At 35.6% G+C, this 22,862-nt stretch overlaps 1 protein-coding gene across 4 annotated transcripts in view; it reads left to right on the plus strand.

Annotated features, from left to right (window-relative positions):
- The window catches only part of LOC310900438 (uncharacterized protein), a 45,567-nt gene extending 23,436 nt beyond the window's left edge, over positions 1 to 22,131 (plus strand). For all 4 annotated transcript variants that reach the window (XM_083838449.1, XM_083838450.1, XM_083838451.1 and 1 more), the window contains exons 20-29: positions 266 to 370; positions 671 to 11,236; positions 11,642 to 11,793; positions 13,234 to 13,393; positions 15,614 to 15,766; positions 16,880 to 17,047; positions 19,119 to 19,216; positions 19,567 to 19,701; positions 20,529 to 20,643; positions 21,449 to 22,131. In XM_083838449.1, the coding sequence (XP_083694575.1) occupies positions 266 to 370; positions 671 to 11,236; positions 11,642 to 11,793; positions 13,234 to 13,393; positions 15,614 to 15,766; positions 16,880 to 17,047; positions 19,119 to 19,216; positions 19,567 to 19,701; positions 20,529 to 20,643; positions 21,449 to 21,607 (11,811 nt within the window). In that variant the 3' untranslated portion in view covers positions 21,608 to 22,131. The remainder of the gene's footprint in view (positions 1 to 265; positions 371 to 670; positions 11,237 to 11,641; positions 11,794 to 13,233; positions 13,394 to 15,613; positions 15,767 to 16,879; positions 17,048 to 19,118; positions 19,217 to 19,566; positions 19,702 to 20,528; positions 20,644 to 21,448) is intronic.
- The last annotated feature ends 731 nt before the right edge of the window (positions 22,132 to 22,862 follow it).

The following is a 22,862-nucleotide window of genomic DNA, read 5'->3' on the forward strand; positions in this document are numbered from 1 at the left end:
TGTTTTCCTACCCAAAGGCTTCGGTTGTCTTGTTTCAGTTTTGTTCACATCATATAATTACTTTGTGTAAAGCTGGTTATAAGGATTTCTTAGACCCAGCCCAGAGCTTTACATGAAAGTGTTGGTGTTTTATTGGGGTCATATGTTGTCTGTGTTAGTTTCAATGTATACAGTCCACTTAGGCTTAGTAGTATAACTCTAGTGTCATGTTATTAGCATAATTCTATATGCTTCTGTGATGTTGATTTCTATTTTTAATACTAAGCTGAATGAAGTCTTAAAGAAATGCAGCGTGTATGAAGTGGAGAACACTGAGCAGAAAACAACCATCAGTGATCTAACTGAAAAAGTTGCTGCACTGAAGGAAAAGGTAACTCACTAAAATGATGAAAAGAAATTTTCTGTTAATTTGACATTGTCCATTTAGATGTCAGCAAAAAAAAAAGCACTAGTTGCTTCAAATTTCATACACTGACCTTTCTGTATGCTTCAACAATCTAAAATATAACATCATGATCTTGTGACTGTACAGTTGGATAGGTAATTAGATTAAGGGTCAAGTGTGAGAGATGGATTAGTTTAAGCAGTAGGTCTGCATATGGAGTGTCTTCCATTTGCCTTTGAACGTATGTTTGAAGTATTCTTGTAATGTTCTTTTCTTAATATTTAGACTTTGAAACAAGATGGCATGGTGGAATCGATGCAGCTAGATCTGGACCAGACAAATGAAGAGCTTGACAAACTGAATACAAGCCATTTAGAGGAAAGATCTCAACTTATTCAAGATCTCCAGAAACGCGAAAGAGAAATTGATAATCTTAAAGAAGCACTGGCAGAAAAAGAGAGGGAAATATCTGCCTTATCTTTGAATATGACAGAATATTCTGAACAGGTTGTTATCCTGAAGCATGAAGTGCAATGCAAAGATGAAGAAATAAGAGGGATGGAAGAAGCTTTATCAAAGGCTGAAAGGGAAACTCATTTACTGAAAGAAGTACAAACAGCTGATGTCAGAGATGCAAGTGTGAAGATATCTGTCCTTTCTGAGCAGAGTAATACAATGAGACTAGAGCTAGAACGAGTTAGAGTTGAGAATGAAGCTAAAACCAAAGAAAATGAGGAATTAATAAGACAAATCAGTGAGAACAGCATTACAATTAAGGATCTTCGTTCAGAGATCAAGGCCAGCCATGTGGCATACCATAACAATCTTATGGAGTGTGAGTCACAAATTACTTTACTGAAAGAACAAATTAGCAAATCATCTGAAAAGTTACAAGAAACTGAGAATAAACAAAGAAAAGAAACTGAATATTTGAAATCTCAGATTGAGGAAAGCAACGCACTAAAAGAAAAATGGAACAGTTTGCTTAAAGAGAAAGAGAGTAAAGAACAGACACTTGAAAATGAGTTAAAATCAATTAAAGATTTATACAACAAACTAGTTTTGGAAGATGCTAAAAAAGATGAAGAGTTAGCTCAGTTGTGTCGGAAGCTTACAGAACATACTGAACATCAGGAAACAATTAAAAAAGAATTACAAGAGAAACAAGAGATCATTATTTCATTAGATAAGAAGCTTGGGTTTTTGGAGCAACAAAATGAAGAGACTAAACTTAAATTAACTGGAGATCTGAAAGCCAAAGAGACATGTTGCAAAGAGCTTAATAACCAATTAAGTGAAATACATAAACAAATTAACAAGATGGAAATAGAGACACAGGAGAAAGCTTCAGCTTATAAGCAATTGCAGGCAGATCTTGAGGGGAAAGAAGAAGAACTGGCAGAGCAAATAAAAGCAAATGAACAACTGAAAAAAAGTATAGATATAGTGGAAAAAGAGAAGCAACAGTTAAACAGTGAAAATGAGAATTTGTCCAAACTTCTGGATGTAAAAGAGTGTGAATTGTTAAAGAAAATCCAGGCTGTGGCAGAAATAGAGAACAAATTATCTGTTAGCACTGCCGAGTACCAAAAAACTCTTTCAGTACTAAATTGTGATAAAAACACTCTGGCAAAAGAGATTGAACAACTTTCAATACTTGCAGAGCAAAAAGAAAATTCAGTTGCAGAACAGCTGCAGAAGAAAACAAAGGAATGTAATGTGTTAGCTGATCAATTGTTTGAAAGCAAGGAACAGGCACAACAGTTGCATGAACAAATGCAATCACTTCTCATTCAACTGAAGGATGCCAAAGACAATGAGATAAAGAAAGAAGAAATGATAAGTAGTAAGTTATCTGAATGTGGTACCCTAATCCAAGAGCTCAACCATAGTAAGGAAAATAATTTACTACTGCAGGAACAAGTTCAAAGCTTAACTTTGGATTTTGAAGCTAAGAGCAGGTGTCTAGAAGAAAAAATCATTCAAAATGATTCATTACGTAAGGAAATGGAAGACAGTAAATTTTATGTTGTGGAGTTGCAGGATGAGATTAAAAATCTTAAGGAAGAAAAAACAAAGTTATCTCAGTGGGTAGAGGAAAGAAACCTGACTGTAAAAAGTCAGGGTTCAGAACTTGAGAAACTTCATAAGCAAGTTTCAGACAAAATTGAAGAAAGCAGAGTGTTAAATAATCAGCTACAACTATTAAGCAAAGAAGTGGCAGTGCTTAAGAATGAAAAGGAGGACCTTTCAAACTTACTGAGCGAGAAGTCACGTGAATTTGAAGTTCTTTGGTCACAGTTGGTGCAGCAGCAGTCTGAAGTTACTTCAGCAAGGCAACAAGCACACACAGCAGCTCTAGAAAATGAAAAATTGAAAGTAGACATTGAAACAGTAAATGCAACGGTAATGAAAAAGTCAGATGAAGTAGCTGCTTTAACTTCACACTTGTCCCAACAAAGTCATAATATTTTGGCTCTGAAGGACCAAATTGATGGCCTAGTGATTGAGAAAGAAAACTTAAGAACTGTCTTAGAAGAAAAAGAAACTCTAATTTCTGAAAAGGATGTTTTGATACAGCAAATGAAAGATAGTAAAATGGCCGGAGAAGGGCAATATTTGCAAATTGTTTCAGATCTGCAAAACCAAATACAAACCCTAGGTTTTGAAACCAGTCAGCTTAGACAAGCAATGCAGGAAAAAGAAAACGAATGTAAGAGACAAACCCAAGAATTAAAGTTATTAAAAGATAAATCTGAAGAGTCTGATGTACTTAGGGTTCAACTGTCTGAGAATATGGAGGTTATTTCTGACCTTCAATATCAGCTTAGAAATGTGACAGAAAAAACAGCACAGTTAAATGATTCAATTACACAGAAGGATGAATCTCTAAAACAAAAGTCAGATGAGTATGTCAGTTTAAAAGCACATCTTTCTGATGTACAGGAATCATCTGTTTTGCAGCAGAAGCAGTTAGAGCTTTTAACCTCAGAAGCAGAACAGTTAAAAGCACTTGTTTCAGAAAAAGATTCAACTGTCAATAGTATGTCATTGTTTAGTGAGAGTTTAAAGATGCAAATTCAAGAAAAAGAGAATGAATGTGAGGTATTAAAGAAACAGGTGGTGGAGCTGGAGGATGTGAAATTGAATTTACAAAAAGAATTACAACACCAGAAGAATGTAATAATTGAGATGGACCGGTCATTGTCAGAAAAGGAATCGTCTCTTGTAGAAAATAAAAGTCTCCTCAAAACTCTGAAGGAGAAAGCAAAGAAAGATGAAGAGAATATAAATTTAATTTCTCAACTCCAAAGTCAGGTACACAACCTAACACAAGAACTACAAAAATCTAAAGAACTAGTCCATGAGAAAGAGAATGCTTTGTTTTCTCTTCAGGAAAAAATTAAAGCACAGTATGAACTTAAAACTGAGTTCAGTGCAGCTCTTAATAAAAAAGAAGAAGTTATTGCTGGACTGCTTAATTCTGTGAAGGAGAAAGATACAAGTATACAGTTGGCAGATAGCAACATTAATATTCTTTCTAGTGAGATTGCAGTTCTCAGAGAAGAATTAGAGAAAAGTGATGCAGCCATGAAAAATCTTACTAAGGAATTTCAGGAAAAAAATGAAGACTTTAATATTAATCAGAAAAAAATTGATTCTTTGACAGCTGAGCTTGAGACTGTAAAAAATGAATACCAAAAAGCACTAGACCAAGTAAGTACATGGAAACAAGATTTACAGCAAAAAGAATTGGCTGTGGAGTCCCTGCGTGTGACGTGCACTGAACAGGCAGATAACATAGCATGTTTAAAGTTAGAGCTGATGAATGTAAATTCCAAGTCATCTCAAGACAGCCACGACAATGTGCTCTTAATAGGTAATCTGCAAAGCCAGGTAGAATCTTTACAGAAAGAAAAAAATGTGTTACAAGAAGATGCTGATAAACTGATGGCTGAAAACACACAGCTTACTGCATCTCAAAATCATTTGCAAAAGAAATTGAAAGAGCTCCAAGAAATTAATGAAAAACTAGAAACCAGTGAGAATTATTCAAGAATGCAGATAGATGCTGTCAAACTGCAGATGAAGACTGAAAAAGAGAAGTTACAGATGCAGGTTAGTGCGAAGGGTGAAGAACTTTCCAAGTTAGAACTTAAATTTAAAACTCTAGAACAAAGTCTATATGAGTCAGAAAACAATTGGGTAACAGAACTTGATAGGGCAACTTTACAAAATAAAAATCTTACTGAGCAATTGAGCAGTTTAGAAAGTGAAATGAAATCAAAGGATAACAAAATCCAGTCTTTACAGCAAGAGCTGGATCTTTCTAAAGAGGAATTAACTCAAACCCTATCTCCATTACTTAATAGTAGGCTTTTGTATAAAGAAGAGAATGCACAGACTTCAGATTCCCAACTGCAGCTACCTGATAGTAAAATTCAGTTGGAAAAATTCTCCACTCTGATAACTACTATTTTGAGCAAAGAAGCAGAAGGAGAACAATTGCAACTGATTCTTTTAGAAAAACAGAAGGAAATAGATATCATAAAAGATGAATTAAAAAGCATGCGGTTACTTGAGAAAGAGAAGGAGTTGCTGCAGAGTGATATTGAAAAGATGAAGGGCACCTATGAATCTAAAATTGAATGCCTATCACAAGAAATGGTCACTGTCAAGGAAACATTATGTAAGCAACAGTCTCTTTTGCAAGAAAGGGAAGAATCATTTGCAGAAATGAATAAGCAGGTTGAATTTCTTCAGGACAAAATAAATAAATCAGAAGAAATAGTAAGAACCAGTCAAGAAAAATTACATGTTGAAGGTAAAAAAGCAGCAAGTTTTCTTGAAGAAATGGGAAAAAAAGATCAACTCATAGAAAACTTAACTTCACAGGTAAATCAGCAAAAGAATTTAATTTCTGGTCTAAGCCAGCAGCTGAAAGAAAAGGACTGCTCTGTTGCCCAGGTCATGGAATCATTGTCAAATGAAATGCTGAATTTTTCAGAAGAGAGGAATACGTTAAATAGCAAGCTGCAGGATCTGGAAGCTGTTCATAATAGTTCTGTAGAAGAACTAAATAGAGTACTGCAGGAACTTGGGGACTGTAAGAGAGAACTGGAATGTAGTCAGGTTATGTTAAGCGATAGAGAAGCTGTTGTTAAAGATTTAATGAAAGAAAAAGGGGAGATGCAGTTTAATCTTGAGAAACTTGGCAAGGAAAAAGAGAATCTGAAAAAGAAACTTCAAGCAGCACTGATAATAAGAAGAGATCTAATGCAAAAAGTTGGAAAACTAGAAAAGAGTGGACAGGAAGAAATAGAAAAAGAGCAAAAAAAATCAGAGGAGTTGTTGAAGAAAGTTAACGAGTTAACAGACAAGCTGAAATTAGTTGAAGTACAAAATAATGATTTTGAGTCGTATCTTGGAACTTTGAAGCAAGAACTTTTAGAAAAAGATGCCAAAATAAGTGATTTAAATGAAATGTTGTCTGTGAAGGCCTCTCATTTAGAGCAACTTGAGACCAGTATTGCAGGACTAACTGATGTTATTGCTGAAAAACAAAATATATGTGAACAGAACCTAAAATCTTTAGAAGAAAAGGACTGCATGCTTGCTCACATGCAATCTGTGCTTGATGAAAAAGTAAGTGCATATGAAGAGGAACGTTCTCAGCTCTTTATAGCTCTTGAAAAGGTGAAGTCTGAAGTTAAGAGGGAAGAAGTATTGAAAAATTACATTTCTGAAGAGACTAATTTAAGTGCTGGGGACCATAAGAAAAGTTTGGACTCCAACAGTGAAATTAATATTATGAATCAATTTAAAAAGGAAAAAGAAACCTTACAGGGGGAGCTTTTGGGAAAATGTGAAGAAACTGATGTGAAGAATTTGGAATCAGACAAATCAACAAGCAAGGTTCAGACTGCATTCTTGAAAGAGTCCGAAAACCTAGTAACTTCAGTAACAAGGAAAGAGACTGAATTAGAAGAACTAAGAAGTAATTATGCAAAGCTTCAGGAGGAAAAAGAAATGCTAAAGGAAGAGTTGAGAAAAATATTAGTTGAATTCGGTGGGGAAAGAGAAGAAACTCTTAAAGTTGACTTGAATTCTGTGAGACATCAGGAACAGTACCAAGAGCAATGTAAGGACAGTTTGTTGGAGGACATAAAGCAGCTGAAGAAAAAGCTGAAAGCATACATGGCTGAAGTTGTAGACATTAAGGCAATGCTTAAACATGTCAATAATGAGAAAGAAACACTTATTAAAAAAAATGAAGAGGATTACAAGATGAGCCAGGAGAAACTGCAGAGATTGAGAATGAAAGCTAAGAAGGAGGTTGCAGAAAAGAATGAGGAGATAGAAGCATTGCATTCTTCACTTAAGGATTTCAGAGAGAAGCTTGATCTGGAAAAGGAATTATTGAAAGAAGCTATAAAGGAGGGCCAAGAAGAAGCCCACAGTTATAAAGCGGCATTGGAAGAAATGAAGAGTGAAAAAGAGGAGCTTCTCAGTTGTTTAGAGAAGTCCAATTTGGAGCTAATTAATATGAAAAGTGAGGTAAACCATTTCAGTGAAGAAAACAAAAAGCTTCTGAGAGAGCTATGTATACTACATGAGAAGGCTGAGATAAGTAGTCCTGTGGTGTCATGCAAAGAGTTTAAGGAAGAAAATGATACTGAAAAGGAACTGAGAGAGTTCTGTTTAGAAAGTAATTCGCTTCAAGGAAAATTGCAAAGTAAAAGCACTTGTTTTCAACTATCAGAAACTGATTACTCTGGGAAAACTAAACTGAAAGAAACAATGGAATATCAAATCCAGAAAGAAATGCAAATAGTTCAAGAGGCACTGGTAAAAACTGTAAATGTAAATTATTCTAAACCACAAGAGCAAAGAATTACAGCAGAGGAGAAGCCCAGAGAAGAGCGCCTTCAGAGAAAATTACAGGCAGCTTTAATATCACGGAAAGAGGCCCTGAGAGAAAATAAATGTCTAAAAGACCAGATTGATAAGCTGATATTAGAAAGGGAGGAACTGGTGAACAAGACAGGTACGCTTGAACAATTGTTGTTAGAGCTTGGTAGAGAAAAGCAAAGTTCAAATACTATTTCTCCAGTATCTGAAGAGGAGAGCCTTGTTTCTGAAAATGCTAGACTGTTGACTGAAAATGAAAACCTCACTGCTGCATGTGAAAGTCTTAAATCTACCATGGAGACTATAGTTCAGGAAAAAGAGGCCTTCTCTTTCCAGCTAAATACCTTAAAAGATTCTCAGACAGTTGAATTAACAGGATGGAAGGCTAAACATAGTGAATTAAAGCAAGAGTATGAATCGCTCCTTCAGGCTTATGAGAATATCAGTAGTAAAATAGCAGATATGAGGCAAGTTATTGATGCCACTAGAAAAGAGAAGCAAGAGGCTATTCAAAGACTCAAGGAAGGAGAATCTGAGAAGGAGGCTCTTGAGAAGCGTTTTCAAAAGCTCATTGATGAAAATAAAGTTATTAAGGATCAACTGAAACAACTGAGCGAATCCAAGAAATTGGAAGTTGATGAATTACAAAGTAAAGCAAAAAGGCAGATACGTGAGCAAGAGGCAAGGATGGAAGAACACAAGGATCGTCTTCAGGAGCTCACTCAGCAGAATCATCAGCTAACAGAGGAAAACGAGCAGCTGAAGCAAACTTCTGAAAGTTTAAAGCAGACTTTAGAGAAAATTCAGAGTGAAAAAGACATTCTTCATAATAACATCACTGTAACTAAAGCAGCTTTGGGAGACCTTCAAGTTCAAATGGAAACATACCAAAATGATATGCAATCTAAAATGACTGATGCATTGTATAAGAATGAATCATTGTTAAAGGACATCAACATGTTAAAGGATAAACTCTCTGAAAAAGAACAAGATGTGCTTGTCCTAGAACAAGAAAGAAAATTAATGTCAGAAAAAGTGAAAGAAACTGAAAAATCTTTGGACTATAAAAATCATTGTATCACAAAGCTGGACATGGAATGTAAAAGTCTTAACCAAGAAATTCTTAGTCTAAATGAAAAAGTTAAGATTTTAGAGGATGATAAATGTCTGTTACAAGAGGAATTAGAAAATGTACAAGAAGGTTCTTACAAAGTAAAGAATGAGAGAGAGTGTCTTGAAACAGAATTGCTTAATCACATTAAAAAAATTGATCATCTTACTGATAGAGTGAAATCAGTACAGATGCAGAATAACTTGCTGTTACAGCAACTGGAAGACTTAAAGGCAGAAAAATGTAACGTGATTAGAGAAAAAGAAGAACAGCAGTTACACCTCGTAAAAGTGTTTGAGGAGAAGGTGAAATGTGCCCAGAGAGATAATAGTGGAAGTAAAAACAAAACAAAAGAATTACAAGAACTCTTAAAGGAGAAACAGCAAGAGATCAACCATTTGCAAAAGGATTCCATAAAACTCCAGGAGCTGATCCTGGATTTGGAAAGATCTGTGAAACTGTCACAGTCAAAAAGTGAGAAGTTTGAAAAGGACTTAAGTAATATGTCAGAAAAGCTTGCCAAATCAAATGAAGAAATAAACCATCTCAATGAAAAGCTTTCTTCACAGGTGAGCTTGTTGGATCAGTCAAAGAATGAAGTGGACAGGCTTACAGCCGAGAATCTAAATTGGAGAAAAGAACTTAAGAAGAAAGAAGATGAACTACAAATCCAAAAGAGAGAACATGTGACAGAATTGGAACTTAATCTTCAACAATCAAAATCGGTTCACAAAAGAGAGTTTTTGAACCTAGAGGAAAGACATAGTGCCCTTCAGAGAGAAAAAGATAGGGCGGTTAGTGAGATTCATGGATTGCAAGAGGAAGTTAACTTTAAGGATTCTCAAAACAAGAAACTTCAGGCAGATTTGAATGCAGCTTTGGCACGATTAGCTGCTTTTGCAAAGTGTATGTCCTCTCTTCAAAATGACCGGGATAGGGTAATCACTGAAATGAAGACCTGGGAAATGCAGTTCAAAGAGGCCATCCAAAGTAAAGAGAAACAGATAGAAGACAGTAATAAAAGGATAATGTCTTTACAAGATGAACTGAAAGACAAAATGACTCAGATTCAAGAACTGAATATCAAATATTCTGTGGTAGAGGAAACAAAGGATGAACTGTACTTGAGGCAAAAATCTGCTGATACACAATGGCATGAGGAGCTCTGCAGAATAAAAGAAGAGAATACCTCTTTTTTTAACAGGCAGCAAGAATTGGAAAGTGCTCTTCAGTCAAAAGAAGAAGCTTTGCAAGCACTCCTTAAAGAAAATAATTCTCTTAATCATCTCATAGAGAATAGTAAAAGTGCAGGAAGAGAGATAAAAGCACTGGAAAGCAATTTTACAAGACAAGAACAAGAATTGCAACAGCTTCTAGCTGAAAAGGAAAAAATTAATGCTGAATTGGAAAAGCAGATTACCATTTCTGAGCAAATGAGAATCATGCTAAATAATAAAGATAAAGAAATTTCCTTACTAATTTCTTCAAAAGGTGATGAAATTTCTGACTATCTGATTCAGGTACAGACTCAACATAGAGAACAGATCAAAGAATATGAACTTCAGTTAAGGTCTCTGCAGAGAGAGAGACAACATTCTGAGGAGTCCTGTCAGAGGATGGAAAATGAACTAAGAAATCTCCAGATGAAAGCAGATAAAGCAGATCAAGATAAGGCTGCAATTGTCAGTGAAATAGATGCTTTTAAAAAATCAATGTCATCTCTTCAGAATGATCGGGATGATCTTTTTTCTAAATACAAAGAGTTGGAACATCTTCACCAAAATGTCTTAAATGAGCGGGACAGTCTTATAGTTGGCAATGCAAGTGAAAATAATGCTTTGAAACAAGAATTAAGGATACTTCTCAATCAGATAGATGATCTTCATTCTGAAAATGCAATGTTAAGTGCACAGCTAATTAAGTATAGGGAAGATCTTAACCAAGTTTTATCTCTGAAAGATCATCAACTGAAAGACTTACTTAAACAGAAATTGGATTTTATTAAAGGCCTTGAAAAAGAAAAATATGATCTTCAAAAGCAAATAAAAGACATGCAACAGTCCAATCAACTGCAAATAGACACTGCTGTATCTTTGGAACATGAAAATAAAAAATTAGCGTCTAAAGTAAATGATTTAGAATCTTTAATTGCATCATTAAACAAGGAGAAACTTGTTTCTGAATCTGGAGAGAAATTGTTAACTAGTGGTAGTATTCAGAAAAAAGAATGCGTATCTGATGGACTATATGGAGCAAAACTTCAGAAGAGGATTCAAGAAGTCCAGAAATCAGTAGGTAGAAATGCAGATGGGGAATACAGTAAGACTCTTTTGACACCTGAGCATGGAGATGAACCTGATGCTTTTACAGAGATGATACTAGAAATTCAATCTCAGAATAGAGAGCTGAGATCCCAAAATGAGGCCTTTGGGAAAGCAATGACTGCTCTGCAAAATGACAGAGACAGGATAATAGAGGACTTAAAGATACTTCAGAGCAAGTACACATCAGAACTCAAGTCCGAAAAAAAGAAAGGAGACGAACTTGAAGCTGAATTGGATTCCTTTAAATCAAATCTTGTCAGTATGCTCAAAGAAAATGATCTTCTGAATAAGGTGCATTTTGATGCTGCAAATAAGGTTACACTTGATCAGATTGCTGATGAAATTGAAAATCTCTGTAGGACATTAGTCACCCATGAGTTGGAGATTGGCAGACTCTCATCTGAGTGTGGGAATTATGTTCACCAGATTGAAGCATTTTCCAAGGCTATGGCCAGTCTTCAGGATGACCGAGACAAATTGCTGCAGGAACTCAGCAAACAGAAGGTAGTTTCTGAAACTAAACAGGGAACAGCTTTGTTTCCCATTGCTTGCAACAGCATTAGTGAGATAAATTCTTTTAAAAGTAATTTGGATAGGCCTCAGATCAATTGGGAAAGATTGGTAAGTTTTAAATAGCTACATCAATGTGTATTTTTTTAATGCAGAGAATACTTAGAGACATTGTGGATTCTGAAGTTTAACGTCAAGATTTATGCAAGCGCCAAGAAAACATTGTATGACTGGAGAAGGCATGCTCACAATTTTGATAGTTTAGGTAGTTATCCTGTTAAAGAAGAGCAAATGGGGAAAAAAAAACACAACATAATTCTGTTCTAGAATTCTAACACTAATAGAACTTCAAGCACATATTTTTCATTCCAGCTCACTAATCGTGTTTATTAAATGTAGGCTAAAGAAGGAGCCAGCCTTGCAGCTGTTGAAATATCGAAACTGAAGACCAAGGTTGATGAGTTGGAGAAGGCATTGCATCAGACAAAAGCCTTCCAAGCAGAAACTGAGAGAGAGATTGCATCATACCAGAGTGAGCTTGCTGGATTGAGGTAACAAATAATACAGGTGGATTTTGTTTAGAATTCCTCAATGTCTTCACAACCTGACATTAAACTGACATAGAATATTATGTATGGTCTACCAGAAGAATATTTCCATAATATTCGCAGTGAACTTCAGTTTTCTTTCTTCCCATTTATCTTTGTACCTTTATGTAGTGATCTCTTTGTTTATGCAAAATTTCAGTCAGTCTTGAATGAATGTTTTCTCTCCAGCTGGTGACTTGGGTATATGAAATCACAGAATAAGAATCATATTTCTATGCTTGGTATCATATTCTCTTCTCAGTAAAAGTAACCATTGGGATGGCTGAACATTTTCTCCATTTTTTTTTAAATAGACATCTGAAATATTGCAAGTGTGAGTCAACTACATATTGAAAATTAACTTCATTTCACATTTGAGCAATATTTTTGTAGATTGAAGGGTCCACTTCAACATTATTCGCATCTTGTACTATCTGTGTGAAATGAATAATGTGACACCTTTCTGTGAATGCCATATGAGGTCTGCGTTCAAAGAAGGTAGTAGGCATTTTTAAGTGGCACTCAGTAGAGACAGATCAAGATTTGGTTGTCCTAGACTGTTGTTCAAGTTTTAAACTAGTTGGTGATTCAAAGCGTGAAAACATGTTATCAGTTCAGTGAAAATAATTTTGTTTGGATTTCAGGCTAGTAGGCACTATAGTCTGTAGTACAATTTACGCCATTAAAGCCTCTGTCAGATAATACCTGTTTTACACTAGAAAAGGGGGTGTGTGTAGGGGGCGATGTAGATCAGAAGGCCAGCCCCACATTTATCTTTGCAAATGTGAGCAAGTTAGCATGAGATATTCAAACCACATTCTAATTTGTAGACTTGACAGGTGGACAGTTTTTTCCAAGTATTTTTCTAAACTTCAAAAGCATATTTTAAACTGATGTTATGCCCTTTGTAATTTCATTTGTATTATGACAGCACTTTCTGGAGATGTGGTATGTTTGCTTATTTAATTTTTTTGTCTAGGGACTCCTCTTCAAATTTACATTCTTTGAAATAGGATAGACTGTATATCTTGAGCAGCACTCAATACTACTAAAACCTAGGGTTGCTCTGCTACCCAGCATTGTTCTTTAGATAGCTCAAGTACGTATTGCATTAAGAAATATTATTATCTTTAAAGACAGTAGACTCTCGTCTCCAATCCAATGAAGTAAACATGATGATATCACTTTCAAAGCTTTATTTTCTGTGTTTTTTCTTTTAAAGCAGACCTCTTCAAACTGAAATATGTATTGAGAATGTTCATAAAATGGACCATATTTACATATAATTTTTTAAAAACTGCTATTATTTATTTTAGAAATAACAATTAGTACAACTTCATCCTTCTCATTGACTTGTATATAGTATGTTGTTATTTAAAGGCTAGTTTGTTATTTTATGTTCAGAACAGAAAAAAACCTCCTCCTCTTGGAGTCCGAGGCACTGCGAAATCAATGTCAAATGACAGTTGCTGAGAAAGACCGACAGATTGCAGAACTACAGAAGCTGCAAGAAGACATGATTGTTAAGAAATCAGTCTCCACCAGCAGCAATTACCCAGTCAAGGTAAACAAATAAAAAGTGGTAGGTAGCACTAATCTGCTTCAATTGATTTATTGTACAGCCCACTTCCAAAATGAAAACTATATTGTATATGATAGTGAAGGGTGGGATTGTAATGAGTGCATTACCTGTATTTCAGTACTTCTGGGGTCAGTCAATTCAGTGAACTACAACTATCTCACTACAAGAATGACATTGAGGTGGTAGAGCATGTCCAAAGAAGGGCAATGAACCTGGTGAAGAGTCTAGATAACGAGTCCTATGAGGAGAAGCTGAGGGAACTGGGATTGTTTAGCCTAGAGAAAAGGAGGCTTATGGGAGACCTTATTGCTCTCTACAACTAGCTCAAAGAAAATTATAGTGACATGGGGGGTTGATCTCTTCTCCCAATCAACAAGTGATAGGACAAGAGGTTTAAGTTAGGTATTCAGAAAAATTTCTTCACTGAAAGGGTTGTGAATGGAACAGGCTGCCCAGGGAAGCAGCTGAGTTAGCATTCCAGGAGGTATTTAACAGATGTGTAGATGTGGTGCTTAGGGACATGGTTTAGTGGTAGACTTGGCAGTGCTTGGTTAGTGGTTGGACTTGATGATCTTAGAGGTCTTGATTCCAAGCAAATGAGTTGCAATAATTAAAAACAGTTTTTAATGGAGTCTGATATTGATCAACTTCTTGTAAACAACAAAAAAGTTTCTTTTACAATTACAAAATAACAGAGAAAACTTGCTGATGCAATACATTGTAATGGTCAAAAAACATTGAAAGAACTTTCATAAAGAAATGATATAGTTGTAAAGTGAAAGGCGAAGGACTGCTGCAAACCAGTAATGCTTAGTGAGTCTTAGCCAGAAAGGAGTAACAATTTACTATGGTTGAATTGTAATGGTATTTGCACCTTACTGAGTTGCTACTGTTAGTAGATTACTTAAGTAATCTTCTAAGTGACTATTTTAGGTTAGTTAAATCCAGAATACGATATGAAGAAGTTCCAACTAGATGAATGAGGAGGAATATGGTTCAGCAGTAGACCTGGTGTTGATAAATACAGAGATAGATAATGGAAAGAAAAAGAACTAATGCAATTTACAGCTTTCTCAGTTAATTCTATAAAATCAAGAAGAGAGCAGGGAACTTTCAGACAGCTCACAGAAGATTACTTATGTAGTAGCTGACGTTAAATATGTTATGCCCATATGTGAGAATATAACTCTGGAAATTCTGGGTCTATGATTCTGTTTTCTTTCGCCAATTGGGTGTCATTTGCTGTTTGCAAAAAAAAACCAACAGTGTCACTAGTTGTTCCTATGGCAGGTGTTTGAAAGAGAGTAGGATGTTGTACTATTATTTGTAGGGTGCCAACAATGTATTTATTGGCCACTGAGTCTTTGCATGTTGTTAATCAGCTGTCTCCTGTCTGCTTTTGCAGATTACCATTAAAGATTTGAGGAAAGTGTTATATCAGAGTAATATTTTTATTTGCGTTTTCTGTGCCAAAGGAAGTAGAGATGAGCTATCTTCCTTGTATTTTATTAGAAATAACATTTTAGCTGGTCAAATTATGCCTATCATATGCTGTTCATTTTTAATGGTTAAAACAATATATAAAAGCTGTTGAACCATAACGTTTGTTGGGTTATGGAATATTTTATGTGGTATAAGTCTTTATTTCATGATTTTATGAGAAAATAAATTCCAGAAACCATTGGAGGCAGACTGCTTTCCTTCATTATATCAGATCAACATCATAATGTTGGCCGGCTAGATACTTACAACTTTGTCCTTCTTAATTAGTGATAGAGTTGAATTATTTTTGCAAAATGGACTTAGAACTTTAAATTCATATTTAGAAGATAGCTGTCTTTTACCTTGTTATGAACACCCTACATTATTAATTAGAAAATAGATTTTAAAAGGTGTATTTTGTTCATCTGGCTTTACTTTTTTTTCCACTTCTGTGCTTCATGCTATTTGCAAATTTACAATTTAGTTGGCATGTTTCTTCAAGGTAATTTTTTTTTTGTATTGAAGTTAAGTTGAAAATATTTAGTAGTACATATTTATATCAATAAAGCCTCTTGCAAATGCAAGATTAACTTGTGAGAATGAAATAATCTTGTGAAAAAGATATCATTGTGTAGTCCATATGTATTTAGTGTTGAAATTGTATACTATTTATAAAAAATCCTATGCTATTTACCCTTGAATATGCTGATACTTTTTAAGGTTTTAGAAACTGCCTCCCTTGCTGGAAGTGCAGACATCCCTGAGGAAATCAAACATGTCTTGGCTGAGAAGAATCAACTTCAAAATGAGCTGCAGCGCTGTCTTCAGGAGATGCACCAGAAGGATCTGCATTTTCATCAGATTAATTCAAAGGTAACTTAAAACAACAACTGTCATCCTATAGAGTTAATGTGAACTTGAGCCGTTACCAACATAGAAATATTGCTAAACTGGTGGTATCTCGTGTAATTGAAACTTAGAGTGCTTTAAAACTTAGATTCGTCATAACATCCCAGTTGGCTCAGACTACAAATTGCAAACTTAAGCTCAGTGTTATATTTATGCTGTGGCCTTCCTGACTACTTATTTGTGTGAGATATGTTTATTTGAATCTGCATTTTAAAGAGACATTGCTGAACTTGAACTCAAAGTAAAGTATTTTTCATTAGACAGAAACAGATGTCTGTCTTAGCTGGAACAAGATTTTAGCTATCTCATACCAAATGTTAAAAACCTCAAAAATGTTTCGTCACAGTGTCTTTATGAACCCTTATGTGGCTGTTAAGATGTGGGGGGTGCATGTGTGTGCATGTGTGTTCAGTTTTGTTAGCAGAAGTTTGTAAATGTTCTTGGAAATTCCCTAAACAGTTATCTTGCTTCGTGTAGTCTGGTATGCAGAGCAAATTAGGTTTATGTTACCTTTCATCTGTGATTGTGTCTGTTTTCACTGCTTCACCCAAACATTTTATGAATCTAATAACAATTTCAACGAAATTTTGAAACAGGCATAGTAATCTCAAGCTCCCACAAGATGAGTATGTGGGTAAAGGGTGGAGACGCAAATTACTGTTCAGTTTTTCAAAAGATGAAAACTCAACAGCTATACATTCCTTGATTGCCTGATGAACATGTGTATACTATTCAATTTACTTAGCTCCTACTTCAGGACAATGAATATAGCCATGTATACTGTACTTGGCCACATAGGGATGTCATAGCAAACATGGGGAGGAAAGCATTGGGGAAAAGCTGGAGTTACTCTTTTGGCATATTGATTACAGAGAAAACCAATATGCAGGTTTTATTATTTCTGCTGCTCGTAAAATAGATAGTTAAATCTTACCAAAGTGACCTTGCCAAAAATTGATGGAATTTTGAAAACAATACACAATTATATTCAACAACAGGTCTCAAATCTGTAGTAATTTCCTGGAGGAGATAATTCATTTTTTTTTCTTTCTTAATTAAAATGTTAATTTCTTTCAGGTTGTGCAGTCAGCAGAAGAGAATGCTGTCTTGTCTGCCCAGTTGAAGACTCTGTCTCAGACTCTAAGGGATAACCAGCTTCGTTACACTGATTTGCAGAATCGTTATTTAAGGCTGGAGAGAGAATATCAGACAATGCAAGTGACGTCTTTCCGAGGCACTGTTCAGGTAAATGAACATATGGAAAAGTTTTTAGGGTTCTTTCTTTTATGCTCGTGCTTTTGCTGTTTTTTGTGCTAAACAAACAAAAAAACAAAATCTTTTATTAATAAATAATAAATTAAAAATACAGTAAATGCTTCCTGTTCTACTGATTCAATACTTCTGCTAGTCTATGATGCGCTGAAGATAACTGTCTTTATTGCTATAAAGCTATTTTTATTTGACTTTTAATTTAAGGAAGATCTGTACTGACACTTTTCATTTTGAGGCATTGTCTTTTTTGAATTGGTCTACAACTGGCAGAGGTAATTGAATGATCACTAATCGTTGGATTAGCAAAGTTTGGTGATACTTTCACAGCAGTCATGAATCATTTTGCAAGGTCTTTGAGTAATATTTTGAGAAGTGAGATCTGTGTAAACAGTTCAGCATTTCAGTACCCTTTGTAAACCATCATATACATATGCAAGTTTATTCCTTTATGATCTCTACATTTTTGAAATGTTTTCCTATACTGCCTTGTTTGTTCAATAATGAGTGGTTAACGAAAGACCTTACAATATTATGTTGATCTATATATAAAACAATCCCTGTTCTTCCAGAAACGGAAATAATCCAGGGAGAACTGTCAACTGTAAAATAAATGAATCCCCACTTGTTATCTCCTGGACCATTCAGATTCTACTTCCTTCACATGTTGATTGCAAAGCAATAGGCTGCTTCAGCACAGTTCTGAGTGCTTCCACACTGCATAAAGCTCACTAGCTCTGAATTTAAACATTACTAATAAGGATGCTGTAAGCTTTATGTTAGGCATAGATTATCTGAGAGAGAACAAAAGGGAGATTTACCTTATTCAGACTCATAGTACCACCCGTTCTTCACATAGATATAGCCATCTACTTCTAGGCAGTTAATCAGCGCCACTCCAACTGGTAATCCCAGCTTGCTCATGACTTGTCCTAGTCCCACTGCATGTCCGAGTATTTCTGTTGTGCTATTTGTTTTATACCATATAGCAGCAAACTGGGCAGGGTAGTGCTGCGGTAACTAGTCAGGATAGTCAGAGGATATCATAAAGAGTACTATGTGCAGTTTTGGGTGCTATAATATAAGAAAGACAAAATATTAGAGAGCATCTAAAGGAAGGCTGTGAAGATGGTGAAGGGTGTAGAGGGCAAGATGTATGAAGAGTGGCTGAGGTCCCTTGGTTTGTTCAGCCCAGAGCAGAGCAGGCTGAGGGGAGGCCTCATGGTGGCCTGCAGCTCCCTCATGAGGGGAGCGGAGGGGCAGGCGCTGAGCTCTGCTCTCTGGGGACAGCGACAGGACCCGAGGGAATGGCGTGGAGCTGGGACAGGGGAGGGTCAGGCTGGGTGTTACGGAAAGGTTCTGCACCCAGAGGGTGGTCAGGCACTGGGGCAGGCTGCCAAGGGCAGTGGTCATGGCACTGAGCCTACCAAGTACAAGAAGTGTTTGGACAATGGTCTCAGACATATGGTCTGGTTTTTGTGTGGAGCCAGGAGTTGGACTCAGTAATCCTTGTGGGTCCGTTCCAACTCAGGGTATTCTATGATTCTGTGACTATATTAATGGGGGATTTCTGTTCCTGGAGGGGAGTTCACAGATGTGAGAAAAATAATTCAATACGCTGCAGAATATTTCTGCTACTTCAGCATGAACTGGCATGTCTACATGGCATGATGAGATACCACACAGATCTTTTGTTTCAGATTCTGTTAGTGTAATAGCTGCATTCTTTATGAAACTGTGGTCAGTGCTATGTTACTATGTGGATTTGGAGATGTATTTATTGCACTTCAAACATAGCTCGAATTGCTGTGTTATGCAGCATACATGTATCTTCCAAGTCTGGCAGTACACACACACAGTCATAGTCTTCAACTTTCTGTTAGAAAACAGGTTTGGAAAATTGCAGCTGCGGAAATTAAATGATCAAATGACACGGCAGTGTTTTGTTCCACTGCTTTGTGGTGGTTATAGCTTCTTTAATTGATATAAAGGTTTTTACAAGTAGAAAAATGGTGAGTAGCTTTTTTTCCCCTTTAATATTTTCTAGGATGAAACTAGGGCCGAAGTTCCCCCTGGAGCACCACAGGAAAGATCTGCAGTTATTGTTGAAATAGACAATATGGAGCTAAATGAACTTAGAAAAAGGTGAGGACTGAGAGCGTGTATTAGCAATATTGGTTTCCTGACAGCTGTGTTTTAAGTGCAAAAGTAATGCTTTTTCTCTCTCTAAAATATTTTTGGGGAAAAGAGAAAGATGTGGATTTACAGCGGATTAAAGGAATCAGTCTTATTCTTGAATTATTATTTGGTAGTATTTGTGGTTTGGTTTTGTAAAGGTACATACTTATTGGTGACTTTATTTAAATATCTAATATAAAGTGTCTCATTCTAATTAAGTCTTCACAAACAGAACGTTCATTAATAAAAAAAAACCAACAAAAAAAAGAACTCTCTCAGTAGATAAAATATTGATTTCATATTTCATTTTGTTATAGGCTTGCAGAGACTGAGCAACAATATGATTCAGTGCAGCAGGCTCTCTCACAGCTGACAGAAACACTGTCAGAAGAGAAGAGAAGGAGAGAAGCTGCAGAAGAAGCTCTTGGACTCTCTGAAGAGCTAAGTAACAGGTAAATAATCCTGTAAAACATGATTTTTCAGTTTTAAAGGTATACAACAGAATGCTGTATCATGTAAGTGTTTATGCTTTGAGTATGAAATAACCTGCATGTTCAGAAAACTTAAGCCATCTTCCCCCTCTGGTTCCTCTTTTCGTTCCACTTCCCTTTGGATGAATTGATATAGAGGTCTTCATTTACATTAGGTCTGGAATAAATGCAAAGTGTACAACAGAACTGGAAAACTGTGTCAGATTCCTTTGTTTGCCCTTTATTGTTAGTGAGATTGGTGATAAATTTACCTGTGCATATTAGGTTTCTGATAATAGAATAGAATCAGTTTGTAAGTCTACAAGTCTATGGTACCTGAAGCAATGAAAATTCATGTGTGACTGTGTTAAAAAGCTGGTTCTAACTCAATGGATCAAGAAAGTGTTAAGGGCCTCTGATTTTTTTTTTTCCTTTATTTAGCCTTTTGCTTCTGATGGCATTTCTTTTTCTGACAAGTCAGAATAAATATACAGATAGCAGCTTTAGTAGAGTCACAGTTTAGATTTAAAATATTATCCATCTGCCTGCATAAAGTCTCCATCATTATCAACATCTGAAAACCACTAATCAGCTAGCAATGGTGAGGATTATTCTGAATAGATGAAACACCTTGAGAGTAGATTGCAAATGGAGACTGAAGATGACTTGGCAACATAAACCAAGTTTTACTGCTTTTTGTGGGGACCTTCCCCCAGTAATGTAAGTATATTAAATAATATTTCTTATGTCAATTTGGAATTATGAAAGATAATGCAGTATTTCTTTGTCTCCCTTTACTCTTTCTCTAGATTTGAAGTAAGTAGTTACGGGTCTGTACCTAGAGAATACACTGTTCAGATGGAAACTGAGGAGGAAAGGGAAGCCTTAATCATCAATCCTAGTGAACATGTTATTGTACGAAAGGTAAGTGAATGAAAAGCTTTTAAAAACCCCAAATTCTAATCTACATACATAGTGTGCTAATTGTATACTGCTAATTGCAGATAGGACAGAAGGCAGCACAGTTCATTATTTCCTCCCATGGTACTATTTCCTTTCTCTCCTCTTCCTTCTGCTATGCCTCTGTCTCTTTCAACTCATTAATTTTTGAAGTGCAGATTTCCGTTCTGAGTCACTGGGAATCACTGATTTTGGGTTGTCTTCTTTGTATGTAAACACTAGTGTCAAGCAGCTACTTGTCTAATCTGCCTTGACTCTGAAAAGCTACTGTGAAGTACTCTTTTTACTGTACTACATATCATGGGGATGTGTTGGCTATGGAGAGGCCCATTCAACATAGCAAAGTAGATAATGAAAATATTTACTTCTGTTTGGATTGTGGATGATGAGTCAAATATAGGCAGCTGTGTAAACTATGCCACATAACCCATTACATATGTTCAAATTAAAAAATAAATAGTCTGAGTGTAATTCTGTTACACATGTGGCCATTAAATAAAATGTGCGTGTATATAATTATACATTTTCATCTCTAGAATGTATATGTAGTTACATAATGCACAAATACCTTATATCCATTCTTCCTCCCTTTATTAATGCTGTTTTCTTTTACCTTTAAATAATGTACGCTTATGGCCTGTGATGTGGCATCCATTGCTGCATATCAGAGTTTGAGGGCTTAGAGTGCCATGGAAAAATAGGTTACAGTGGAGATTCTTCTCATCTGTATGCATGAACACTTACCTGAAGCTTTTTGTTTCCTAACCAGGTGAAAGGAGGAGCCCTTTCCTTTAGAAGATGGCTTCGAGGACGAAGTCTTTACTGTTCTAAGCTGCTGACGTCCAGAGCAAAATCCCGCTATTTATTCCTTACATATCTAGTTACACTACATCTTGTTGTTTTACTGTGCCTCACTGGTGTTCTCTGAATGCACTGTATTTTCTGGGTAAATTATTTTCCTATAGGTAATGGTGTGCCAATTGAAGATAATAGACTTTTCACATGCTGCTGTTAAGCTATGCACTGGACACAGTTGTATATATTCTTGTTACACTACATGAATCTTGAGCTTCTTGTAAGAAATTTGTGTATATCACAGTTGCTCCAAAGTTGATTTGAATTGCTCTTTAACAGTGGGATATTATATTTGCTAAGGAGAAAATATTCCCCTCATTTGCCCTATAAAGAAACTGCTGCATACAAGTTATTTAATATTGTTTGTGAGTACATAATGATTGATTACTACTGAATGGGTTGTAAATGATATCTTTTCTAAATAAATTTTATTTTAAGAGTTAAACTGTACATTTTAAAGGAATATTCAGCTATTACTGTTTATTGGCTTCTTGATTATAACAAGAAGTTTTATAGAGTGCAATAAAGGAAGAAGAACTGGATTTTTGATGTGTTTTTTTTTTTGACTGAAAATAAAAGGCTTAAGTCAGCGTTCTTTATTAAGTCCTTATAGTTTGTATTGGCTGTTGTCAAGGAGCACAGATATGTATGTGGTAATATGATAAGCCAAAGTATAAGCATCAGTCAAGATTCAGAATTGGTATGAAGAAATGTCTTAAACTTCTTATACTCTTTATTTTTGTTTAAAGGTGCAATTTCTGTAACTTTTTTAATTCATTTCTATTCTTCGTGGGTTTAGTTACTGTGTCTTTGGGGCAAAATGTTATTCGGCTGCTCCACACATGAACTTCAGGCTTATAAATCTACAACCTGATGTATTTTATATATTTCATAATACAAATGAAGAGAGGTTACATTTTCAACTGATGAGAGGCTATAAGAAGCAGAGGATTTGCATTCAGTTTCTGTAGATGCCTAATGGAGTAATATGGCTTGTATATCAATACATCTGTATTTTGTTATAATCTCTGCACAACTATTTCTCCAATTCCCAAACCAGTTTATTTATGAAGACTGTGATCACTTGAAGCTAGAATGTTGGTTTTTCTCCTGGTATTTGGTGTTTGTTCTGTGTTTTTGTTTGTGTCTGTTTAAAATGGAGATGCATTCAAAACAAGCCAAATCTAAAGAAGCAGACATTAAGTCATAAAAAGGATTGATTTCCTATTTGCTAGACTGAAATCCTGAAAGTATTGTGGGAAAAGAAAAATTTAGTGAGTATGAAAATGGAAGGATTCCATCAGTTTTACTGATGGGCAGATACAAGG

Source organism: Anser anser (assembly GCF_964211835.1).
Source record: "Anser anser genome assembly, chromosome: 5".
In the NCBI taxonomy this organism is placed as follows: domain Eukaryota; kingdom Metazoa; phylum Chordata; class Aves; order Anseriformes; family Anatidae; genus Anser; species Anser anser.